Source organism: Bidens hawaiensis, unplaced genomic scaffold (assembly GCF_021521415.1).
Source record: "Bidens hawaiensis isolate Kalapana, Puna unplaced genomic scaffold, B.hawaiensis_p1.1 tig00050649_1, whole genome shotgun sequence".
In the NCBI taxonomy this organism is placed as follows: domain Eukaryota; kingdom Viridiplantae; phylum Streptophyta; class Magnoliopsida; order Asterales; family Asteraceae; genus Bidens; species Bidens hawaiensis.
The window spans coordinates 61516-79474 of record NW_027506165.1 but is presented as its reverse complement, the minus strand read 5'-3'; the positions used below and the strand labels follow the sequence as shown (position 1 = coordinate 79474).

The 17959-nt window shown below is 43.1% G+C and overlaps 2 protein-coding genes across 2 annotated transcripts; both read left to right on the top strand.

Annotated features, from left to right (window-relative positions):
- Nucleotides 1-872: 872 nt before the first annotated feature.
- On the top strand, nucleotides 873-4686 carry LOC143616929 (receptor-like protein 7). The gene has a single exon (XM_077089625.1). The coding sequence runs from the start codon at nucleotides 1113-1115 to the stop codon at nucleotides 4527-4529; it is 3417 nt and encodes a 1138-aa protein (XP_076945740.1). The 5' UTR covers nucleotides 873-1112; the 3' UTR covers nucleotides 4530-4686.
- A 1150-nt stretch (nucleotides 4687-5836) lies between these two features.
- Nucleotides 5837-7013, top strand: LOC143616930 (uncharacterized). The gene is made up of 3 exons (XM_077089626.1): nucleotides 5837-6256; nucleotides 6339-6679; nucleotides 6780-7013. The coding sequence occupies exons 1-3, from the start codon at nucleotides 6166-6168 to the stop codon at nucleotides 6852-6854; spliced, it is 507 nt and encodes a 168-aa protein (XP_076945741.1). The 5' UTR covers nucleotides 5837-6165; the 3' UTR covers nucleotides 6855-7013.
- The last annotated feature ends 10946 nt before the right edge of the window (nucleotides 7014-17959 follow it).

Here is a 17959-nt window from a genome sequence, read left to right as displayed (position 1 = left end):
CCCCAACTCGGCCCATTTACACCCTACTTGCAAATTATTATCAAATATGTTAGAAAGAGAACATATCAAATTCAGTGATACTATACATTATTAAAATACAGTATGTTATAAAAATAGGAATATTATTATAAGACCATCTCCAACAGTTTTTTGTTTAAACCAGCCACATCACTGCCATATCAGTTTTCTTCAAAACCATATTTTTTACTCTAACAATACACTTTCTCAAACCATCTTTACATTTCCACATCATCATTTACTTTTACATTTATTTTAAATAAGAATTTCACATACTATAAAATATTTAATTATTATAATTCTTTTTGCTAAGACTTCTTTTTCTAGGACTCTTTGTAATGTTTAGGACTTCTTGTAACGTTTTTTTTTCTAGAACTTCTTGTGATGTTTATTATTCGAATTAAGCGTTGTATAATAGATAATAAAATCGTTAAAAAAACTAGTTGTTTTAAAAAACTATCTGTTATATAATTTAACCATTAAACAGCCGTTACGTAAAACATACACAAAACAAAAAATACATCATTTTTTAAATATATATAAAAAATATGTATGTATGTATGTATATGTATAATATTTTAATATATTTTATAAATATAAATATGAGTATATATATGTGTGGGGTGAAAGATGTGATGTTTGGCGCCCACAATTCATGGTTTTGGTGGTTTGAAATATTAAACCTCAAACCTTATCTTTTAGTTCAAACCAATCATTCCAATGGTTTAGGTGGTTTTTGGTTTAGTTTGAACCAACATAAACCAACCATTAGAGAGGGTCTAACAAAGAGAACATATAAAACTCAGTGTAGTCATTAGTCAACGAAAAGAGAGAACATATAAAACTCAGTGTAGTCATTAGTCAACGCAAAGAACTGGTCCATGCCAACCACACCAAATAACTGTACTTATTTTCAACCCTCTGTTTTCTCTCTCTATTCTATGTTCTTTTATTCGTTGCAACAACACTTCGCCGAAATTTCTGGTTCAACCCCAAAAACATATTCCAGTCCAAAAGGTTATTAGCTTATTATTTCATTTCTTGTACGGTATATTATATAATCATCATATGGGTATCTCAGATTCTTGTTACCAATGAAAATCCACCTCTGTTTTCACATTTTTTTCATACCCTTTTGCCTATTCTTGTTATATGTTTCTGGTCAATGTCAAAATGACCAGAGATCAATCTTGATCCAGTTAAAAAATGATCTTAAGTTCAATTCTTCACTTTCAACAAAACTGGTTTCTTGGAACACAAGTGTCACAGATTGTTGCAGGTGGCAGGGTGTTAATTGCAGCATAACCGGTCAGGTTATCGGTCTGGATTTAAGCAACGAATCGATTTCGATTGGAATTAATGATTCCAGTGTTGTTTTTAGCCTGAAGAATCTTGAAAGCTTGAATCTTGCTGCAAATAATTTCAATTTTTCACCGATTTCTTCGAGATTTGGGAGTTTGGAAAGTTTGAAAGTTTTGAACTTGTCGAATTCATATTTTTCGGGTCAGATTCCGGGAGAATTATCGCAACTGACAGGATTGGAAATTCTTGATCTTTCTTCGTTATTCTCATTCGGACCTCGCTCGCTAAGACTTGAAAACCCGAATCTGGCTACACTTGTTCAAAACTTCACAAGGTTAACAGGTCTTTATCTTGATAATGTGAATATATCATCACAAAGATTTGATTGGGGGCAGAGTTTATCTTCATCTTTACCGAATTTGGAGGTTTTAAGCTTGTCAAATTGTCAACTTTCGGGTCCTTTAGATGATTCTCTTCAGAATTTGCATTCACTTTCAGTAATTCATCTAGCTCTAAACAACATAAGTGCACCGGTTCCTGAGTTCTTTGCAAATTTCAAGAATCTGACGGTTATAAATCTTGGTTCTTGTAATTTGTTAGGACCATTTCCCAGTAAGGTTCTTCAGTTGCAAACATTACAAATTCTTGATTTAGCTGTTAACAAGAATCTTTCAGGTTCTTTGCAAGATTTTCCTATTAATGGGTCCCTTAAAAGTTTAGTGCTCCGCAACACAATTTTTACTGGCGATATACCGGAATCAATAGGAAATCTAAAGAATTTATCAAGAATTGACCTTTCTAATGGTAATTTCAGTGGGCCGATACCGAAATCTGTACAGAACCTCACCCAATTGAGGTACATAGATTTGTCATCAAACAGCTTTTCTGGGAAAATTCCATCATTTCAAATGTGCAAGAATCTTACGTATGTTTATTTGTCGCGTAATTGTTTATCGGGTACGGTTCCTTCTGCTCACTTTCAAGATCTTGAAAATCTTGTTTTGGTTGATTTAAGTTTTAATGGTTTTAATGGAAGTATACCTTCATCTTTGTTTGCTTTGCCAAAACTGAAACAAATACAGCTTTCCAATAATAATTTTGGCGGTCTAGTTCCTAATTTCAGTAATCGATCATTGTCTTCATTGGATACGCTTGATTTGAGTAATAACATATTGGAAGGAGAAATTCCAAGATCTATCTTTGAGCTTCAAAAGCTTAGTATCTTGTTATTATCATCGAATAAGCTGAACGGGACCATAAAAACCATAGCTTTTCAAGATCGTTTGAGCAATCTAACGACTCTTGATCTTTCGTTTAATAAGTTGTCAATCATAACGAGCGATAACATCACCTTGGTGAATCATCTTCCAAGATTTTCGACCTTAAAGTTGGCTTCTTGTAATCTTATGAAGTTTCCTAATCTAAGAAACCAATCAAAATTGATAAATCTAGATCTTTCCAACAACAAAATAGAAGGAAAAATACCAGCATGGATACGGGAGGTTGGGAATGGAAGTATTTCATACATGAATCTTTCTCGTAACCGGTTAACCAGCCTCGAAGAGCCTTATATTCTACCCGATCTTTTTGTACTTGACTTGCATTCCAATCTTCTCAGTGGGGCGATTCCGATTCCGCCACAAACCGCCACATTCATAGACTATTCAAACAATCTTTTTAATTCGTCACTTCCTGAAAGCCTTGGGAGAAACCTCAGCTTTGCATATTTCTTTTCGGTTTCTAACAATACACTCACTGGGGAGATCCCACAAACCATTTGCAATGCTTTGTACCTAAAGGTTCTTGACTTGTCCAATAATCGGTTAATTGGAAGGATACCACAGTGTTTGATGGAAATGAGTACGAGTCTTGGTGTACTAAACTTGGCAAGCAATAGTCTTAGTGGTCGAATCGGGGGAACATTTCCTAGCGACTGCGGGTTAAACACACTAGATCTGCATGAAAATCATCTAGAAGGGAAGATTCCGGAATCTATAGCCAATTGCACGATGTTAGAAGTGTTAAACCTCGGAAACAACAAGATAAACGACACGTATCCATGTTTTTTGGGTAAAAACACCAACTTGCGTGTTCTTGTGTTGCGATCCAACAGGTTACATGGATCAGTGGTTTGTGGTCAAACCCAGCATAATAATTGGTCAAAGCTCCAGATTGTTGACATAGCTTCCAATCATTTAAACGGTAGAATCCCTGACATCTGTTTCAGGCAATGGGCTGCTATGAGGAATAATGAAAACGGAGATCCAGCAACAAAGAAGCACCTCAGCTTTGCTGTATTACAGCTTAGTAATTACTACTATCAAGATGCAGTTACAGTCACAGTCAAAGGACTCGAGTTGGAGTTGGTCAAAATCTTAACAGTTTTCACATCCATTGATATCTCAAACAACCAATTTTCAGGGGAAATACCGAGCACAATTGGACGACTCAAAGCACTGTATGTTCTTAATATATCACGTAATGAGTTCACAGGCATTATCCCATCATCTATGGGAAATTTGAGTCAGCTTGAATCATTAGATATGTCATCAAACAAATTAACCGGAAGCATCCCAGTTGCGCTCACACGCCTTACGTTTCTTTCTGTCTTAAATTTGTCAAACAATCATTTGGTAGGAAGAATCCCAACAGGCACACAACTTCAGAGCTTTGATACTGGTTCCTATATAGGAAACACAGAATTGTGTGGGCCTCCATTAACCATAAAGTGCTCTGATTTAAGCATTCCCACAAAGAATTCTGAACCAATATTTCAAGACTCAAAGAGCGGTTTTGATTGGCAGTTCATATTAACCGGGGTGGGATATGGAGCAGGTGCAGCCATTGTTACAGGATCTGTTATGTTTTCAAAGAAAGGGAGGCACTTTTGGGATGATTACACAAACAAACTTGTGATGATGATTTGTCTGGTTTTGGGTGTCCGTTATGCACCCTGTGGTTTATTTCAAGAAAACGAAGATGACGAAAAGGAGATGTTATACAGTGATGAAAGCTCAGATGAAAGTGATTTCGATTCAGAAGTTGACAAGTCCAAAGGAAGGTACTGCGTGTTTTGTACAAAACTTGATTTCTCTCGAAAGCAAGCCATTCATGCTACAAACTGCACTTGCTTCGACCGAACAAAACTATTGTCTACTTCTACGTCTACTTCTTCATCAGAAGCAGACTCTCCGTTCACCAAACTGTGAGTTCTGATGTGTCGAATTCTTTCTTTTGATGTTCTAAATTTTTTAGTGTATATAGAGATACAGAATGCGAATTCTTGAGGTACGAAATGGGAATGATACAATATTTCTATAGTCCTCACAAAGTGATACCATTGTCATATTCTCAAATTTTGTCGTGTTATAACGCTTCCATATCTCATAGTCATGTCATCACCAAGACACAATTGCTAGTTTTATAAGCCATACTGCATTCCATAATTATTCAAACATATAGTATCTAAGGTCTTAGTATCTCTCTATATATTGTAATATCTATATGTAAGTTGGTAAGAGACTTGATTGATTCATTCTATTCAATAGCGATTACAATATAAAAAGATGAACCGGGCTCGATACTAAAACCCTATACACTATATGTATCAAACATTTGAAGCTTTGTTTGTTTGAAGTTATTTTGTAAACTTTAACAAGTAACTTATTCTTCACCTAAATCTAACTTAAAATCCATTCAGACATTCATCGAACAGTTGGTGTGCACTAAAAATTTCAACAAAATAAATAGGCTTCTACCACCATCGAATTGTTTTTTTTTTTTTATAATCACTTAAATATCATAAAAACATCAAAACGATTTACAATGGAGTGGCAATCATATTCAGAAAGTATATGCATGCGTACCAGAAGCAACATGATCAATTGATCATCAACAATGGCCTTTGTTTTTTCATGATGATTTCATCATTTTACTATCAAGGTGTTTGTGAGTTGGCTTTATAAACCGTTAGGTTTTGGTTTTTTTGATTTTAAATCTTTTAAAGATGTAAACCAGTTGAACTAAATACGAGCTTGCACAAGCTCAAGCTCAACTCGTTTAAAACATGTCTTTATTTCTAGAGCTAGAACTGACGTAGTTTATTATTTATCCATGAGTTTGTATACAAAATTATAGTTATACTTTTCATAACAAGTTAGTATGTGTAATCAAGTTAATTTTATCAAAAATAGTAGTAGTAGTAGTAGTAACGGTACATGTTTAACGCATTAAATAAAAACTATATAGATAACTTGCTTAGTTATGTTTGACTTAAGTTTGATAAGTGAAGCTTAATATTAAACTAGCTTATTAAATGAGCTTATATTTAAGCTCAAATTCAAGCTCGTATGTATTTAGATTCGTGTTTCTAGTTAGTCGGTATCGAATACTTACAAGCGGATTAGCTCGTTTGCTCCCCCATATATATATTCTTATATTCTTGTCATAAATCAATTTACAATTTACCTTGTTTGAGCATGCATAAAATTAGCCCAATGAATTAAAGCGCGCGCTAAAACTTTTTACCTAAGTTTTTTTCCTACCACACTTAATTTTTAGGTAAAATAATGAAAATAGGCCTAACTTTGTCACTTATATTTCAAACCTATTAAAATATAAAAATTGTTGCCAATTTTAATATGACAATCACTTTACAAAGATTACTATGGCTCTTTCTAGCTACCACGTAGATGTCAAGTGTCAACATGACAACACCTTCTCTAACCTACTAGAACACTTAATTACACGTGTCAACAACCCACAACGCCTAATCATCCACACACTATAAAAATAACATAAAACCAAAAATATTAATCACATAAACAACATTTTGAAGATCCAACAATGGCGAATGCAAGCGATGAGTTCAGACTCGCATCTTCTGGTATCGATCATGAAGGCCGACTACCGCGTAAATACACCGGTGACGGTCAAGGTATCGTTTATATGTCGTTTTTGTAATTAATAATTATGAATCATTTTATTGTGTACGTTTGTTTGTTTTATATATTTTGTAGGTACAAAACGAGACATATCACCACCGTTAGAATGGTACAATGTTCCTGAGGGGACAAAATCGCTTGCACTAGTGGTGGAGGATATTGACGCACCTGACCCAAACGATTCTTTGGTTCCATGGACCGTTTGGGTCGTGGTTAATATCCCGCCTAGTTTAAAAGGACTCCCGGAAGGGTTTTCCGGGAAAGAGGAGAATATGGGTGGAGATTATGCGAATATTAAAGAAGGGCATACTGATTTTAAGGTGCCCGGGTGGCGAGCCCCGAAAATGCCCTCACCCGGACACCGGTTCGAGTTCAAGTTGTATGCGTTGGATGATGAACTTAATTTGGGAAATAAGGTAATTAATGACATATAAGACTTAATAATTGTTTACTTAGTTAATAATTATTGGGATTGATATTATTATTATTATTATTATTATTATTATTATTGTGTAGGTGACAAAGGAGAAGTTATTGGAGGCAATTGAAGGGCGTGTGGTTGGGGAGGCGGTTCTGATGGCAGTAAATTAGATCGAGAATAATAATAAGAATACTATATTTAGTTTGATTTAATTAATATATACTTATGTTGTTTGTCATGTTGGACCATGTTGTTGTGATTGTCTTGGAACTTATTTTAAAACAGAAATGACAAGGAGGAGTTTGTTGTGTGTGTTTAACTTTCCTTAAACCTCATGGTTTCGTTTATAAATATTTTAAAAAGTAAAAACACTAGGAATATGTACTGGAACATGCATACCAATTTAGTATTTATGTGTAAACATTTCGAATGAAATAAAGAAATATATATCAAGTATGACCAAGCATTGGCGAAGCATTAAAGACCGGGTTCAAAAATGGCTCGTGACTTTCGACCACCTATACAAAAGTTCAAGCTTCGGCTTTGTTACTGTGACCAACATATTGAGTCATCCCGAGATATGGTTCACTACTTTCGACCCCTATATATATAAAGTTTTTAAGTCGGACCTATAAGTCGAGCTCCTATATAAAAGTTTTAAGTTTCGTCGTAGACTCGCAGTGCCTAAAAGCTTTGTTGTTGTGACTAAACAACCCGAGTGTTAGTTGCTTAAGGTATGAATCGTTAGTAATGCACTAATGGCTAATGAAACTCAATAACTCATTGCTCGTTTATGTTATTCACCATATATCAAGTTGCATAATGGGCACATATATCCCATTTATTAATAATCCAGTAATCTCTGGTTGAAACGGAAACTGAAAACTATAAAAGTTTATAAAATAATGTTGGTGCTGATATTGTTAGGAAAATACATAAAAATAATGTCGGTGCCAATATTGTTTGGTTTGGCATATTAACGGTATTGTGAATGCCGATACACGAATGAACAAAAGTACAAAACAATTGAAGTCGTATTAGTATTAGTAAAAGTGCAAAACAATTAAAGTCGTATTTGAAACTGGGAGTGTACCATATAGGTTTGAAACTAGGAGTGAAACATACATAAGGCACTATGTATGTTTGGTCCCTGCGTATGAGTCTGATAACACGGTAACATACTTTCCTTAAACCTCATGAGTCTGAAACATACATTGGCGCCATCCGTGCATAAAAGCTAGAACTATTTTAGTTTTTTCACAATTTCTGAAGAAATGGTTAACGTTACTCCGGTCCAAAGGCCAGTAACCGACCAAGAAACCCCGGTAACAACCCCAGCAACTGGGGGGAACACCGGCGGTTATACAATCCTTACGAACACTACCCCGACTACCCAAGCCGGGGCAAGTGCAGTAAATATTCCACTGGGGTTCACCGATACCCAGCTGGAAAAACGAACGAAGGTCCCTCGCCAAACACTAGATCAAGTGAAGGCGTGGGCCGAAGCACGGCAAAGAGAATTCCAAGCCGAATTGGATGAACGCTTGCGTTCAGTTCAACAGGCTGACGAATTCGCCAGTACTCGCCAACACCTCAATATGAGCAGTGACTGCGAGTACTCAGACGACGAGTTGGAGTCCGATACTGACGCAAACCCTCGCCATAAGGCGAAAGGGAAGCGTAAGGAAACGGACGTCCAACCAAAAAGGAATTTTGGGGAAGCTTTTAAACCAATCGCGGAGAGAAACCCGCGTGACTTCTCCAAAACCTTTAGACCAACTGCTACAAATGCAGGAAAGTCAAAATTCGCAAGGGACATTGCGGAAGCAATCGCCCCGAGAAGTGCCAAACAAATGTCCAACATTGGCACTTATGATGGTCTATCCGACCCAGACGACCATTTGAACAGGTTCATTGCGGGGGCTACCGTCAGCAACTGGACGGAACCCACGTGGTGCTACATGTTCCAGATGACTCTGGTCGGAGCGGCCAGGGCATGGTTCGATCGTTTACCGATCCACCACATATATGACTGGGCGGACTTTCAGAACAAGTTCAGCCAGCACTTCAGCCAACAGAGGAAGTACACTGAAGAGCAGTGGACGATCCTCAACTGCGTGAGAGAGGAGGATGAATCTTTACTAGACTTCATCACTCGCTTCAACTCCAAAAAGCTAAGTCTCGGCAACATAAGTGAGGATCTGGTTCGCGCCGCCTTCATCCAAGGCGCCGAATACCCAGAACTTATCCGCACATTGACGGGTAAGGATGGCATGCCATCAACATGGGATGCCATCATGACGGCGGCAAAGCGCTTTGCCGAGACGGAAAAGCAACTGGGAAGGGATCTTCCCCAGAGTACACACCTCTACACGCAGAGGACAAGAGAAAACAATGTCCGGATCGCCCGGCAGAACAAAAAGAGGAGGCTAGGTATTTGGCAGTCAAGGGTAAACTTCGACACCTCATCCAGCTCTCGCCCTCTTGTTGGCGGAAGGGACAACACACACCCTTCAAACCGAAAACACCGGTGGACGCCACTCACGAAGAGCGTCACGGAGATATTTGCCACGGAAAAATTGCCATGGCCAAAAGCCCCATTGATCCGGCAGAAACCTAATGCGGATCAAAGCAAATCCTGTGATTTCCACGGGACAAAGGGTCATGGTACTGAAGAGTGCACATCCTTGAAGGATATTATTGAGACATTTGTCAAGGATGGAAGACTTGCACATCTCGTGGCATCAATCAGGAAAGGAGGAAGGAATGACAACCGGTACAGAGGTAACGGACGAAAGCCCGTCGACATCAGCATCAACATGGTTCATGGCAAGGTCAGAGGAAGAAAAAGACGAGTGACAGAACCATGCGCGTGGAAGGAAGCTGAGGTGCGCTTCCCGCGAGTGCCAGGAGGCCCCAGCAAAGAAGGCCCCATCGTCATCAGAAGCCAGCTGGGGCATTACATCACTTCCCGCACTCTTGCTGACAACGGCGCTTCGTCGACAGTGATGTACAGGCAGTTCTTTGATAAGCTGGATGATGAAGACAAAGAACGCCTGGAAACGGTCTACGCTTCAATGGAAGGGTTTGACGGCAGTACAGAAACCCCCTGGGTATCCTATCTTTCCCCGTTACTCTTACTGATGGGAATCATTCACGCACAGAAGACGTGGATTTTGTCGTGATGAAAAAGCCACACCACACGTACGACATCCTATTCGGAAGAGACGGGATGGCAAGATTCAACGCCGTGGTATCTTCAGTCCAAAGCATGATGGGATGGCCAACAGCTGAGGGTGTAGCGATGATCACTGGCATTCCCCAGGTATGCATCGCATCTGTCTCATCTAAACCCAAACCGAAAAAGGCTAAACCAACCATCACCGAACCGGAAAAATGGGCCTTCAATGGCAAATACCCCGACCAGGCCGTTACCATTGGACCAACAATCGTTGATCCCACCCGCACCCTACTCAAACGCTTACTGCAGAAAAACGCTGACATCTTTGCGTGGGCACCAGCTGACATGACTGGTGTACCCCGAAGTAAGGCGGAGCATAAGCTCAAGTGCGATCCGGCTGTTACGCCAGTCGTACAAAAGCGCAGAGTAATGGGGCCTGAGCAAACTAACGCGTGTAGAACCCAAGTCAAGGAACTCCTTGACGCAGGCATCGTACGCGTTAGCAGATATCAAACATGGGTTGCAAATCCCGTAATGGTACCGAAGAATGACAAACAATGGCGCATGTGCATAGATTTCAAAGATTTGAACAAAGCATGCCCCAAAGATTGTTATCCGTTACCAGAAATTGATCTTAAGGTGGATTCGTTGGTACCATTTCGCCTTAAATGCTTCTTGGATGCGTATAAGGGGTACCATCAAATCCACATGGCCATAGATGATCAGGACAAAACCGCATTTCGGACGCCCGATGGTACATTTTGTTATAAAATGATGCCATTCGGACTTAAGAATGCAGGGTCCACGTACCAACGACTGATGGACAAAGAGTTTCATGCCCAAATCGGGAGAAACTTGGAAGTCTATATGGATGATTTGGTCATCAAAAGCCCCGAGCCAGAAGCGATGTTGAAAGACATTAAAGAAACTTTCAACACGCTCAGAAAGATAAACATGAAGCTCAACCCGAGCAAGTGTTCATTTGGGATGGAAGAAGGGAAGTTCTTGGGAGTCATTGTTACTAAAGATGGCTTCAGAGCGAACCCTGAAAAGGTCGAAGCCATTATTAAAATGGAATCACCTACCACCATCAAACAGGCTCAGACACTGAATGGACGACTAGTCGCACTTAATCGCTTTTTGGCAAACCATGCGGATAAGTCGTTTCCTTTCGTGTCAACATTGAGAAACTGCTTAAAGAAAACGCACTTCCGCTGGACACCAGAAGCGGAAGCAGCTTTTCAGGAGATTCGGTCACGCCTGATCGAACTCCCAACACTTACAGCACCACAAGCGGGAGAGGAGTTAATCCTATACCTTTCCGCAACAGATAGAGCAACCGGGGCAGTCCTGCTAATAGAACGAAAAGGCATCCAGATGCCAATCTATTATGTTAGCCGTGTACTAACAGACGTAGAAACCCGGTACTCTACCCTCGAAAAATTGGTCTTAGCACTCATACACGCTTCACGCAGGTTAAGACGATATTTCCAGGGCCACCCAATCACCATTCTCACCAACTTCAAACTCTCAAACGTTCTAGGCAAACCCGAATTATCGGGACGTCTAGCCAAATGGGCAATTGAATTGGGAGAATATGCAATTAAGTACAAGCCAAGACCAGCCATAAAGGGCCAGGTCCTGGCCGATTTTATTGCAGAAGTCCCCGCTTCGCGGGAGAAAGAGTGCCAGGAGGAGGCTCAACCCTCCCCAGCACAGGACATCAATGATGTCTGGCGACTCTACACTGATGGAGCAGCCGGTAACGAGGGTTCAGGCGCAGGGTTAAAGTTAACCAACCCAGCAGGCCAAGAATATACTTACGCTATTCGGTTGGATTTTCCAAGTACGAATAACGAAGCCGAATATGAAGCATTCTTGGCCGGTTTGAGAATTGCGCGTAAGATGGGAGTGAAAAACTTGGAAGCCCACGTGGATTCCATGCTGGTGGCCAACCAAATAAATGGGACGTACACGGCTGTGAACGACACAATGGCCCTGTACCTCGCCCAGGCAAAAATCCTTATGCGTGATTTTAATGATTGTAAAGTCATACACGTCAAGCGCAGCGAAAACAAATCTGCGGATGCGTTAAGCAAGCTTGCGTCACTAGCCTTCACCCACTTGGGAAAGGACATCCGCATTGAACTCCTCGAAGCACCATCAGTCCCGCACAAGGAAATTTGTGTCATCCAAACCGGTACAGAAACGTGGATGACACCAATAATAAATTACCTTGCAGCAAGAACACTACCAGAGTCAAAAACACAGGCAAGAAAACTACGCTGTAAAGCACTGAATTATCAACTTGTCAATGACATCCTTTACAGACGTAACTTTCTTGGCCCACTCTTAAGATGCGTGGACAACCAAGATGCTGACTACCTCCTAAGGGAAGTACACGAAGGCATCTGTGGAGTACACGCAGGTCCCCGCGCTGTTGTAGCCAAGCTAAACAACGCGGGATACTTTTGGCCGGGGATGCATACGGATGCACTGGCATACATCAGAAAATGCAGGTCTTGCCAACTTTACGCACCCAACACGCACCGCCCGAAGAATGAACTGGTTCCAGTCACTTCTTCATGGCCATTTCAGAAGTGGGCCATCGATGTGACAGGCCCATTTCCTACAGCAGCAGGAAATGTTCAGTTCCTAGTGGTAGCCATCGACTACTTCACCAAGTGGATAGAAGCAAAACCTTTAGCCCAAACAACCGCGAAGCATATCAAAAAATTTATTTGGGAATTTATTATTTGTTGTTTTGGACTTCCACAGAATTTGGTGAGCGATAACGGCACCAACTTTGCTGACAAGAAGCTACAACAGTGGCTAAAAGAACTTCAAATCACCCACACCTTTACCTCAGTGGCACACCCGCAAGGTAATGGTGAGGTGGAAAGAGCAAACAAGAGCATCGTCGATGGCATAAAGAAAAGACTCTTGGAACACAGATCCGGCTGGGTGGACGAGCTTCCGCACGTCCTTTGGGCAAACAGAACGCTGAAGAAGGCCAGTACGGGAGAAACCCCGTTCAGCCTCACTTATGGCACTGAAGCCATGGTCCCGGTCGAAATTGGTCTACCCTCGCCAAGGGTCTTGATTCAGCCAGAAGACAATGATGCGGAAAGACGGTTGGATCTTATGCTAACCGAGGAACGCAGAGACTTAGCCGCAGTGCGTGAAGAGAACTACAAACGACAAATGCAAAAGTACTACAACACGCGGGTAAAACTCTGCAACTTCAAGATAGGAGACTACATACTGCGTAACAACGAGGCTTCAAACCAAGAGCGCCCGGGAAAGCTGGCCCCGGTTTGGGAAGGGCCATACATTATCAAAGAAGTCCTGGGAAAGGGCGCATACCGGCTCGAAAGGCTCGATGGCACTCCCATCCCAAGAACATGGAATGGAGCTCAATTACGCAAATGTTATATGTAGATCAATTCCAAAACTTGTAAAGAAAAGGCCTAGAACCACTTCTAATGGAAATGATTCTCCTTTCATAATGTGTTTACCTTTATACTTATGAACTTCCCACTGATACCGGTATTCACCGCATAAACGGGAAGAAGTAAGTCGTTACGTGTGGAAGGCGGAAAAAACCCACGTAAACACAACGTTAATAAGGGAAACCTACACGCAGGTATGATGTAAGTAAAGTTTAGCCATCCTTGTAAGTGCAAGTGACGGTCTTACCCGCACAATCACGAACAAGGAAGCAAAACTTCAACCTATCATCTACCACGTTCAAAGGTTATCCTAAAAAAGAAAAAAAAAAAAAAAAAAAAAAGATGAGGAAAACCTACACGCAGGTCAGATATGGGTAAAGTTTAGCCATCCTACTAAGTGCAAGTGACGGTCATACCCGCACAATCACGAAAGAGGAAGCAAAACTTCACACCTATTATCTACCACGTTCAAAGGTTAACTTATCCTCAAATAAGGTAAACCTACACGCAGGTCAGATATGGGTAAAGTTTAGCCATCCTACTAAGTGCAAGTGACGGTCATACCCGCACAATCACGAAAGAGGAAGCAAAACTTCACACCTATTATCTACCACGTTCAAAGGTTAACTTATCCTCAAATAAGGTAAACCTACACGCAGGTCAGATGGTAAAGTTTAGCCATCCTACTACGTGCAAGTGACGGTCCTACCCGCACAATCACGGAAGAGGAAGCAAAACTTCACACCTATCTACCACGTTCAAAGGTTAACTTATTCTAAACACTTGGAAAATTGCTAATTTAAACTTTAAGTATGTAAGTCATATAACGTTTATAAAGCAAGGAATCCAATGAATCAAGCGGTCTTAGCCGCGCAAAGATTTACATTTCATAAATATTCGTTACAAGAATGGCCGGGTAACTACCCGCCTACAAGAAAGTAAATCTATACAAACTAAATCTATCCTAGTAGCGGGAAGGGATCTTCAGGATCAGGCTTCAGGGCCACTTCCACTTGGACCAGCGCCGTCAGTAGAGCGTGGCTGTTCAAGGTAAGCCTTAAGGATAGGTAGCCCGTCATCAGCAGCAGCAATTTCATTCACCTTCTCCACCACCGGATGCGGGAATGCGGCGTATTGATTTACTGCTTGGTCATATATGGCTTCGGTATCTACATTGTACAAAGGGAAGTTGGATGGCGGGACGCCTTTCTCAACAAACCCTAGACCAAGCAGGAAGCCGGCCCGTTCCCCATCCTCGTGAGAAGCGTTGAGGGCTGCGCTCAATGCATCGTCGTAGGATGTCTCTGAGAAGACCCGATGCACAACCTACATAAGAAAATGTACAAGTGTCAGCACCCTATCTACAAAGAAAAGCGTGAAGACATGAAGATAGACATACCTGAGACAACGCTTCTCGAAGAAGCCATTCCTTGGCAACCAGAGCTTCTTTAAGGGCGGCTTGAGCTTGGGTGCAGGCGCGTTCGGCTTCGCTTTTGTTAAGGTTGGCAAGTAGCACTTCCTTTGCGACAGCCTCTTCAACGCCCTTAAGCTTCCGCTCGGTATGGTCAAGCACGCCCCTCTGGTCCAAGATCTCCTGGAGCTTCTTGGCATCTTCCATCGCCAAGGCATCATGAGCACGTTGGAGAGCCTCTAATTTGGCCTTGAGCTCCTCGTTCTCCACGCGTAAAGGCTCAGCAACGGCTTCAGCCTTGGTGGCCCTCTCGGTCGCGTTCCTCGCAGTCTCCTTAGCTAGCCGAAGCTGTTCGTTAACAGCTTGGGCGGCCTTGGAGCGGGCCTCGAGTCGCGCTTGAACCTCAACCTCGAGGGCCTTGAAGGCCTTCTCCTTCTCCGCAGCCACTGCGGTTAGTTTTTGGTTCTCCTCCCGGAGAGCACGCGCCTGAGATACTTCTTTAACGCGAGCTGCTTTCAACTTGTCGTTTTCACGACAAAGCAGCTCGACGCGTGGCTGCATCCGGGCCAGGAGAACCCGAAGCTCGTTGGTTAGCCTACCCTCCTGGTAGCTAACCATGGCTTCCCCCAACGCACCATGGGGAGCAGCGTGGCGAGCCCAGTCCACGCACTCCACAGGTGTGCGAAGGGTTGTTCCTCGGCGAATGTTCCATCTTGGAACATACACTTCATTGGAATCCGACACTGCAAAAGAAACAAAGCAGTTAGGAAAAGATGATAAAAAATACAAAAAGGCCAAAAGAACCCTACGCACCTGTAGGGTCGATCACTGGCCGATAACCACCGAACCCATCACCTGAACCTAAGGGAAATCCATCCAAAAGGTCAGGCAGATGGGAAGGTAACAAAGATTGGCAAGAAGCCCCGCGCGTACCTGAAGGTTCGGCCGTCGAAGCCGATGGCGGGGGCGGCATGGTTTCAGCCGCAGTCGATGGCGGAGGCATGGTGTCCGCCGTGGTCGCCGCCGCGGAAGAAGCAGCAAAAGTAACCGCCGGCTCTGTGAAGGATGCTGTAAAAATCGCACTCACAGCCGGCGGTGACGTCATCTCGGCTGGAACAGTCGGCTCAGAATGAGCAACTGAACCAGCGGTAGCAGGCGCAGGCGCCTGGGTCGACGCCTCAGGTAGGCTAACCAAGCCTACCGTCATTGGCGGAGAGGTAGTACTCGGCCCCTCACCCTGGAATGCGCCAACATCCACGCCTGCGTAAAGAAGAAAAATGTTAAAAGACTTGAGGATTAAACTACGAAGATAAAAGCCAAGAGTTGTACTTACGGGTTTTCTTGAGCTTGAACGTACGGACGGGCGGGGACGAACCCGATGGAGCCGGTCTCTTGATGCCGGTCACCGTCGTCGTCATTGGTTCTCCGGAGGTAACAGTCGTAGCCTCCGGAACAGTGGTCTTCTCACCACCGGGGTTCCCCGCCACCTCTTCACTATCTGACTCAGTGTCAGATAGGAGCACTGGATCGGCTGTGGAGGCCGCCTTCTCCTTCCCTTTCCCGCCGGCAGCCCTCTTCTTCCGCACTAACGGAGGACCATCTGCGGATTCCTCAGAAGAAGACAGGATGTCAGGAATTCCAGCAGCGGGTACAGCACTGAGGGGTAGAGGAGAGAATAACGCCTTACCTGGCCGCCGGTGGCTCAGGATCTCGTGGCCCAGCGGATAGACCTCCACAAACCGATCCGCTGTTTGCTCCAGGATGGGCAACTCGTTCTCGTCAAGAGCACGAGTACCCACCCGCACAGGGTCGTCAGCTTCCCGCGGGTACAGGAGCGACTCCAAATTGTTCCCCTCTGAAAGAAAAGAAACAGTTAGAAGACAAACTCATATCAGCAAGAAAGACAAGACATACCATAAGGAGTAGAGTTCAAACCGTATTCGAGAAGGATGGGAACCTGAGACGCCTCCTTCCATACCCGGCTCATCCCCAGCATCACCATCCCGGACTCCGCAAACCGGTAAACCGGAGATTGGACCCGGGATATCTTCGCAAACCATCCCGCCTCCTGGTAGTTGGTGGCGTGGTGGCTTGGAATTGCCTGGCCATTTTTAAACTTCATGGCAATGGGGATGGCGCGGGCAGAAATGTAGAAGAACTCCCGCTTCCACGATCGGAGACTGCGCTCGGTCGCGCAAATCTTCAAACCCTTGATCCGGGTTGTCAGGGTGTACCACCCCTGGATGCACCTCCAAGTATAGAAGGTCATCAGGCGGTCCACATAGGGCTCAATGCCCAGAATCCGGCACACCCACTCGAAATGGCGAATCTTGGCGATCGCCATGGGGTGCAACTCGGTCAGATGAACACCGTGCCTCTCAAGGACACGGTAAACAAACTTTGTCAATGGGAACCTAAGATTCCCATAGACAAAGAATGCTGCATAAACCCCGATCTTGCCTCTGGGGGCATCGTACACGGTCTGATGGGGTTCAGGAAACTCAGGCTCGAAAGGATCGAGCATGAACTTCCTAACAACATACCGGTACTGATCGCCGGGCAGAGCACACTGGCACTCACCAGCAGTACTCCTGTCATCGGTGGTGGACTTGAGATCATGGGAAGACATCTTGCAGAAAGAAAGCGATTTCGGGAAAATGCTTGCCTGAAAAGGGGAGTATTTGCCGGAAATCGCTAAGAAGAAGAAGAGAAGGGTAAAGGTGTGAATTACAAAGGACCCTCTCCCCCTTTATATACTAATCGCAATTAATGCGGTGAATTTAATGCGAAGGAGAGAGAAATCGAGGGTGCAATGAAACTATGACGCGTGGCAAAAAGCAGGCTGGCAACAGCTGTCAAAAGGACGCGTGCCAGTAATTTCGCGGCCACGCGCCCGAAAAATCGCGCCCACGCGCCTGAAAAAGCGTCTGGAATGACCATGTACTGTCACGTCACCATAACTTCCTGCACGTCCTGACACAGTCAGAAGAAACCGTCGCACGACGTTTCAGATGTTTGGACTGTTCTTATCCTCACCAACCTTTCGAATTTCAAAATTCAAAATTCAAAAGGATTCAAAAGTAAGCGGGAAAATACCCCTTACCTTGGCAACCAAGTAACCATAAGACGGATGCGGGTACAGTGTTAAGGCAAAACCCTTCACATACCTAGCACCCGCAGGGAATTGAAGCCAAGAATACCCCGGCAACAAAGTAACTATAAGATGGGTGC

Excerpts from the sequence above, each read along its gene's own strand:
- LOC143616930 (XM_077089626.1), top strand. The coding sequence starts at position 6,166 with ATGGCGAATGCAAGCGATGAGTTCAGACTCGCATCTTCTGGTATCGAT. Across the intron at positions 6,257-6,338 it reads ATACACCGGTGACGGTCAAG|GTACAAAACGAGACATATCA; the intron begins GTATCGTTTATA and ends TATATTTTGTAG. Across the intron at positions 6,680-6,779 it reads AACTTAATTTGGGAAATAAG|GTGACAAAGGAGAAGTTATT; the intron begins GTAATTAATGAC and ends ATTATTGTGTAG.
- LOC143616929 (XM_077089625.1), top strand. The coding sequence starts at position 1,113 with ATGAAAATCCACCTCTGTTTTCACATTTTTTTCATACCCTTTTGCCTA.